Consider the following 8,429-nt stretch of genomic DNA (forward strand, 5'->3'; position numbering starts at 1 on the left):
GACATGTCCATCTCCTCTTCCGCAGCAGCAGGGGCACTGGTAGACATAATATATCCACGCGGGGCCTGCGGCAGCAGTCTTCCATGCCATGACTATGTTCTCTCTGGACTCTTGTAGAGTCCAAGATGACAGGCTTTCCAGCTGGGCGAAAGGAATGCCACCAAAGCTTGCGCCACGTTTGTATTTGGGTTTGCGCACAGGTCGGGCCGGTAGTGCTCCTGGCGGTGGTATCATAGCTTGCGCGAGTGCCTTCGCGTCCTTGGAAGATCTGCACCTGTTTTGGTCGTCCATGGTCGTGCAGGGGAGCTGGCTGAGGTCTGTCGGTCGTGCTCACACCCACCCGCGCACACACACTTTCACGGAGAGCGCTAGTTGGCTGAGTTCTGGAAAAAACACGTCTCGGCAGAGCCGGCGGTTAATGTGGGGGAAAAAACACTGGCTATTCACAGTACTCGCTACACGTGGTGTAGTGCGCTACAGGGGATAAAGCACTCAAAAACAGAGTAAAAAAAGTGCTCAAGCACACTATCACGCACGCTGCACAGAGGCTCTTAGAAGACACGCACTTTAGCTGAGAGCAAGAACACAAACAAGCACCAACACAAGGGCTAAAAACGAGTCACAAGTAACCACTGGCACAAAGCACACTTGCTAAATGTAGTCCAACACCGACGGTACTAGCAATAAAAGTAGCGGAGAGGCACGAGAACACACTCGCTAAAAGTAAATAAACCCCTGTGGTGAGCACTCTAGGACGCTACAGGTAAGCCCGAAAAACAACCTCGCGGGTTTTATTAACAAGCTAGCAGCTATCAAACATCAAAGCAAAATCTTTAAAAAAAACCGGAGGGGGAGTAGGCTGAAAGGCCCAAAGATCACACGGGTTCCTGAAAATAAATATCACACGCGTACCTGAAGAGAAAGATAACAATAGGCGCAAAACACACTTTCAATATGTAATCAAACACCGGTGGTACTTGTGCTATCAGTAGCGCGATAACAGACGCGCTGAAAGTAAACAAACCTCAGCAGTGCGCCCGCTACGTCACTATAAACACAAGAAACGGGCACACGTGTTAAAGGTACCTAGCGGCTAGCGAATGTCAAACAGCCTGCAAAGAAAAGTCAAGCTCGTTCCTAAAGAACACTCGCATTCCTGGGGGGGAAAAATTCGCGTTTCTGCAATAAAAACGAAGCCTGAAAAGAAAGTCTGCACACGTTAGAGGCCGCTGTCCTCACACGCGGTGCGATTGAGCTGCGCTAGTCGCTACAACGCTGCACTCGCTAGTCGAGCACAAGAAAGTGCAACAGTAGTAGAGAATCACTCACCAACCAGTCGATCATAGGCTAGAAGGCAGTGGCCGAAGTTCCATGTTGGTAATCTAGGGAACGGGCACGGGGCACACGCGTTGAACCACGGGCACGGCGGTGCTTGTGGCGTGCGCGAGTATGGGCAGCGTACTCGCGTGAGGCACCGTTGAAGCGACCGCACTCCTCGGTGGTCTACGCACGTCCGGCGCGGAGCGCGAGTCACGAAAAAACAGCTGAGGAGCGCGCGAAAACACGTCCTTCCCCTTCGGCTGCCGAAACGACGTCCTTCAACACCAACTAAATTGCGTCGTGAAGCGAGAGAGAGCTGGCACACGGTGAGCCAACACCAACCGAGGGAGAGAAAGGTCACCGCACAATGCTGAGGGCGTGAGCTACTTGGCACCACTCCAACACCTGTGGAGATGGGAGCGGTGCGTACGGAGGGACAGCGTTACAGAGGCTATTGAAAGAGCTGCTTCGCATCTAAAAAACGAGAGAAAAAAGCCACTTGCATCTTCCCACATGAGTAAATAAATGCATCACAGAGGGGGGTGTATCGCGTGAATGTTGCGTGATTGGGTATGGTTTTGGAATGCTTAACTGGTATTTTGTCATCATTATAATTTATTGAATGAAGGAGAAGCGTTGCCTTCAATGAGTGGTGGGACGCTGAAGTGCGATCCAGTCGGTTTTTTACTAGCAGACGCTGCCTGCGTCGGCCCTGCGAGGCGAGAGAGACGGAGGGGAGTGACAGTTGGCATGAGACGAGAGCATGCGCAGTGGGGATGTGGACAGCGCCGCGAACGCCAGATCCGGGACCTCGTGCGACAAAGCAATGCTCCGCATTTAAATGTTCCGTTACCGCGTGTCGAACCTAAGACCTCTCCCTTCACAACGTGCAGAGCGAAACCACAAGACCATGAAGCGTACGTTGTGTAGCTTGCTAACGGCAAGCTATTTAACCATATACCGAAGTGGGGGCTCGGAGCTCAGCAACTTCAGCACGTTTTCGTCATCAGCAAAGAAATGGCGTGAAAGGCGCCCCGAAAGATCATCGTCTTTCCTGTTGCGATGGGCGCGCTTATCTCGCGATTCGGGAGAGCCACGAAAGTGACTTCACTCGCTGCAGCAGCCACGTTTACGAAAGGAGTGCGCGGCTCACACAAGAATTGTGAATTGTCTGTTTGCACTCGTCCTTGTTCGTCTTTCTGTTTGAGCAGCGCGCTTTTATGTGACAGTTGTTAGTCCACGCTCGCCCTGTGTATGCTCATTTCGTGTGTGCTTTCTGCTTGAGTTGCATGCGCATTGCAAGTTTCGATCTGCTTGCCGTTATTTGCGTGACTTAACAATTCCTTGCTGTAGCATTCATTCCTTCGCCATTGTGGCGAAACAATGCTCGATGGACGCTCCATTGCCACTGTAAAGAAGCGTTTTACTTTCGTGTGATATCCCGGCTGCGGCGGCTGCATTTCCGATGGAGGTTTAAATGTAGGCCCGTGTGCTCAGATTTGGGTGCACGTTAAAGAACCCCAGGTGGTCGAAATTTCCGGAGCCCTCCACTACGGCGTCTCTCATAATCATATGGTGGTTTTGGGACGTTAAACCCGACATATAAATCAATCAAATCACTTTCGTGTTATACCTATTTCAAGGTAGAAGGATCGGCAACGCTCTTTTCTCGGCACGTCATGTCCCACGCACAGTTGCAAAAACCTGTATGGCATCGACGTTCACAAATCATATTGAAAGCCCTCGCCCGACAGTACAACCGCAGCTGTTGTATTTGTTTTCTAGTGTATTCGCTCACTCAACGTCTAGTCTTGTTTCACACTTTCCTATCAACAATTTCGGGGTTTCATTTTTCACTACAAAAACGCGTTGAGTTCAATTGCGGAAACTTTATGCAGCATCGTAGCCACGGTGCTGTTGCACTCGCATGTGCCAGTTTAGATGGCCATCTAGTAAATTCATTTTCTTGGCTTTTAATCACCTCTGAGCTTCATTACCTTGTATGTGGATACGACGTGCGATACCATATATTGAATCCTTGAGGCGACGGACGTTTGAACTTTACGTGAGCCATGTAGTTGAGAGTGCCCTAGGAAAAGCTCAGAACACTCATTCAGACTTTCAGCCGTTTGCTTTTCAAACGATTATCATCATCGCAGCAGTGCTTACACGGGAATTAAACATTACTGCTCATGACGTAGTGGTTGATCGGACCACCAGTTGATGCAAATAGGAATGTACTGTCACATATTTTCAGAGGACTGTATAGAAAAATATTCACATAATCGCTACATCTTAGCACTTCCTTAAACATTTTGTGTGTGACCATAGTATTTTGTTCAATATTTTGAATATATTAAGTGGCTTTTCATGATAGGCGCATGTATAATGTCTCCTGTAGCATAAAGTGCAACGTCATCAAATCACCTGAATTATCTCCATAAAAGTGAAATGTCATTCGTTCTGATTATATTTGTAATTTTTCGGGACACATGCTCTAACCACGAAGTGTAGCCACGTCGCACTGAAGTTACAACCACTCGTGTAAACGTTGTTAACACCGATTTTTCAGAGTAAGTGAGACAGGACCGTATGGCATTCGTTGTTTTTGCCACCTTTTTCACAGCGAAACTTCCGTTCGGACTGGAGTTTGCCCATTATGATGTCGAAACGTTGCGCAGTTCACTTCACTTTCGTGAGTAGCGAAAACACTCAACTTCCAACTTGGCAGATTTGCAGGGCAACAATGAGCAATGATTGCCACCGTGTGAGTGGGTCGCACGGGGGGCAAAAAAAAAAGCGATATTTGGTCTACAGGCACGCGGGGGGGGATTTCATCGCAGCCACCCCCCTCCTATTAAGTTAATGTATGAGGTTGACTTTGTACTCCCCTCTTATGCTGTTAAAGCGACCCCCCCCCCCCTGTTTTCCTCGTGCGCACGCCTATTATTAAACGCGGAGCTAGAAGGTCCTCGCCATCACGTCACGTCACCGCAACTTCCACGCCACCAGTGTTCGTTCTCGGGGCTAATTTGTCAAGGACCGAAATAACATGAACATAATTTCGACATTTAGGATACCACTAAGAAAAAAGATGGATATAAGAAAAATTAAAGGAAATGGGAATAGAGAGAGATGCAATAGGAAATAGGTTACATATATTGGCTTTATGAACTATAAGTAATCAACAAAGGCAATGTTAACACTAGTTCAAAATATTTTGGTAAAAGGTAACGGAATTATTACGCAGTACTAACACGAGCAAAATGTCGTAGGTCGAGTCACTCAACCAACGGAACATGCCGACGGAATCAAGGAAGTTCGACTAGCCACAAAAAGTTTGTTTCTGGCGGAAGAGCATTCGATGTAACGGGAACTCATTGTTGGCGGATAGGTGCTGGCTGATCGTGCATCATATTTTAATACGAAGCACCATCTGTAAAGCCCTCAAAGAATATCGCAAAGTACGACTAGCTTTCGCAGTCTTGGCCAGATTAGCAGTTTGAAGAGCCCACTAAATGCAATAAGCCGTACTTTGTGGGCTTTTATGTACACGAACCACGACATATAAGAATTTCCCACAGCGCGACAAATGAGGTAGGGTCGGCCCTGCATTGATTAATGAAACTTTCGTTTAAAATTACATTAAGGAAACATTTCTTCCAGCTTTCATGTTAACATTTTTAGCGTTTTTTTTCTTGCGTTTCTTTACTTTCTTTGATTGATGTAACTCTTTCCAGTATGTATGTTATTTACAAGTTTTCATTATTGTTGATGTTCTATGCCTTGCAACTTCGAAATCATTTGCACTCTTGGTTTTTTGTTTTTCTTGAGAAATTCACGCTTAATAACATGCTTCTCGTAGTCGCTTGTCTGCCCACTGTTTCATCAATCCATTCTCGATAGGTCCCCCTGACGCTAATTATCCTAGGACCTCCTTTTCTAGCACCTACGAACTATGCCATTTGTATATGATCATATTATTTCAATAAACCTTCAAACCTTCCAACTAAACACTGGCAAATTTATATTCATGGGTATGTCCGAAATAACTGACATCATCTCTGCAGGTTACTCAAGTGAGGTTTTCTTGCAATAAGCTAAGTCTCATGAATATTTCAGTGGGAATGTATCTGCTATATATATTATATTAGAATACCCATGCTGGCTATGTCTTTGCTAACTTTGCTATGGCTTTGTTAACTTCATACTTCGTTGCGTGGTTACCTTCGTTTACTTTAGTGCAGTGTTACCTTAAACCGGAAAAGGTTTTTTTTTTCAAGCAATCTTCTTGTTTTCAGGAATTGCACAACATGTTCAGAATCGTAATTCGAAGCACAACTCCTGATAAAAATTTCGTGCGCCTAAGGTAAACACGGTGAATCGTTTCACGAGCACTTTCACCACATTTAGTCATAATCTCAAATAATAACTGATTTATTTGTTTGCTTTACTATTATAGTTTCACTGCCCTCATTGTCTAAGAATTGCTCACAGCCAATACGAGAATTAATCAAGTATATTCTTGCTGTGGCCCCAGCCCTACGCTCTGTTCAGCACGTCATCTTCATCAACCACTACTGAGGATGAGCCGGAACACCACATGCAATAAAACCAAGTGTGCTCTGGGCAACGACTTGTCTATTCACATCAGTCACACTACTCCGCACAACCAGCTCACCAGTGTCTGTTTTATATCAATAATCTCGGATGGTGGCAACTTCATACAGCTTCCCGTGCGGCCGCAAAACATTGCGACTGCTCAAAGTATTCGCATCATTAGGAACCTTTCCTGGCCACAGCCACTAGTGGGCGCCACCTCTCGATACTCGCCGCGCCGCTGTAATCGTCGTGGTCGATTATGTTTTCCATGTGAATCTCTGCGGGCGGGGGAACCGCAGGAGAGCTAACAGCGACCGACAAGCTAAAATTGACCATGGCAGCAACAACGTGCCGGCTACTCCTACGGGGCACCCTTCTTCTGATCGTCTTCGTCATCTTACAAGAAGCGGAAGCAGCGATGTTCAACGAACCCATCAATCCGAAGGAGTTGCGCGCCCGAGGGGACGTCGCAGTCGACCAGCCGCTCTTCAGAAGCGCCAGCCGCTGGATGACCGGCGCCAGTAACGAAGCATGGGTGCATCAGCAAGCCCGTGAGGGTGGTAGCAGCGACACTCGAGCACACCAGCAACCATCTGCAAGCGTCGAGCAAGGTATGCCCCTAGCCGAGCACCAAACCTCACAGGAAACCGAGCAGGCCAACGTACGTGCGAGTAACAGCGAACAGAGGCACCTGCGACCTGGTAGAGCGTACGTCATAACAGACCAAGAAGGTACCAACAACAACGACAGCACCACCAGCGTACAGCTACAGCAGCAACAAGGGCAGCAGAAGCAAGCGGAGGATAGCTTCCTTGACGAAGTCATCAAGAGCGTCAAGTTGGGTGGACCCGGCGTGGGAGGCGCCGCTTTGAGGCCCGTCGTCTTGTCTGATCAAGGTGGCCCCGTCTTAAATCCGGCCGGCACACTGGCGTCTGGAAACGCGACTAAGCTGTACAATGTGAGTAATGCCCAGAAGGTGGTGGGCGACGAGCATCCCATGGAATTGGGTAAGGTCAAGATCCGACCCGCACACGTTGTGCTCTCTACAAACGACACGCTGCAGCTGGAGTGCTTCGTCGGCTACAATACGCACGCGTCGGTCTCATGGACTCTGAACGACCGTGTCTTGTTAGAGGTGGACGAGTCCAAGATACAGACCATAGACTACAAGGGTGTCAAGGTCATGGTCTCCTCAATCCTCATCCGCAACGTGCTCAAGCTACCCACGTTCAAGGAGATATATGTGTTCAAGTGCATCTACCTGTTTGACGACGAGATGCAGACAGCTCAGGCCGTCGTGCACGCGCGCGTCACCGACGACTGCCAGACGGACCAGGAGTGCGCGCCCAGGAACGCGCGCTGCGTCAACAGCCGCTGCACGTGCGCGAGCACGCAGTACCCTGTGAAGCTGCAGTCCGTACACACCACGTGCCGCGTTGAAGCCTTTCTGGAGACGGAGTGCCTCTACGACGAGCAATGTGAGAACGTCGAACCCAAGAGCGAGTGCACGGTTCACCACTGGTGTGCCTGCATCCACGGCTACGCCAGGGACGCTTGGAGCAACTGCCTGCCTAAGAGCGCGGGACTGAGGACGCGGTGCAACTCGGACCGTGACTGCGCCGACCTCGGCGCCAACTGCGTGCTCAGCCACTGCACCTGTCTGGGGGACCTGGAAGAGCGCGGCGGAAAGTGCGTCGCCAAGACCAAGCCCTCCGACGAGCTTCTGCGACGAAGCCTCGTGGCCAAGGTCACTCAGAACGTGGCGTCGACTCAGTACGCCGCAGCATTCGCGCTGTCTTCCACGGTCGCAGCTACCCTAGCGCATTGCTTTCTTCTGAGGCTGCTCACACCGGAGTCTGTATAAAGACCGACTATATACCGACGTGGTCGCCCGCTTTTTTTTCAGAAATGAATGAAGTGGTGTGTCGGAGAAGTTGATATTATGGCGTATGTGTGTTTCTTGCTGCTTGCGTGCCCGTAAAAGTAATGCTTGAAATCAATATTACGGTAATGTCAGCGCCACAATGGCGTTTTAAGGTGTCTCACGTCACGAGAACCAATGATTTTAAGAAAAATGTCTAACCACAATTGAACGGCATCAATGACATATGATTTGTTGTCTAGTGGCCCCCGTTATGTTACTAGTTATATTGTATGTGATTAGTCAATTACCTACTTAAATTTTACTTAGCCTTTATTATTCTCCTTAGGGTCATGTGCCTTTAGTCACGTTGTAGAGGGCATTAAAAAACGATCCAATTTTTTGTGTGCGCATGCCGTGAGGTGATTTGTTTCTGGCGTTTAAAGACAGAAAGTGGAGCATGAAATAAAGCCAAGTGATTGCTCTCATGCGCAACCGTATTGCAGCACTTTCAACAATGCTTCGAGTGCAACAACCATGCGCACGAACAGTCCACCTATTGCTATGATTGACGACGGCGCAATACAAAAAGCATCATAATAACAGAACACAGATATAGCATAAAAGCAAAAATAGGTGACATATA

The 8,429-nt window shown here is 48.3% G+C and overlaps 1 protein-coding gene across 1 annotated transcript; it reads left to right on the plus strand.

Annotated features, from left to right (window-relative positions):
• The first annotated feature begins 4,307 nt into the window (after positions 1 to 4,307).
• On the plus strand, positions 4,308 to 7,873 carry LOC119169421 (uncharacterized). Its single transcript, XM_037420498.2, has one exon. The coding sequence runs from the start codon at positions 6,257 to 6,259 to the stop codon at positions 7,784 to 7,786; it is 1,530 nt and encodes a 509-aa protein (XP_037276395.2). The 5' UTR covers positions 4,308 to 6,256; the 3' UTR covers positions 7,787 to 7,873.
• Positions 7,874 to 8,429: the final 556 nt, after the last annotated feature.

Source organism: Rhipicephalus microplus, chromosome 2, assembly GCF_043290135.1.
Source record: "Rhipicephalus microplus isolate Deutch F79 chromosome 2, USDA_Rmic, whole genome shotgun sequence".
NCBI classification, from domain to species: domain Eukaryota; kingdom Metazoa; phylum Arthropoda; class Arachnida; order Ixodida; family Ixodidae; genus Rhipicephalus; species Rhipicephalus microplus.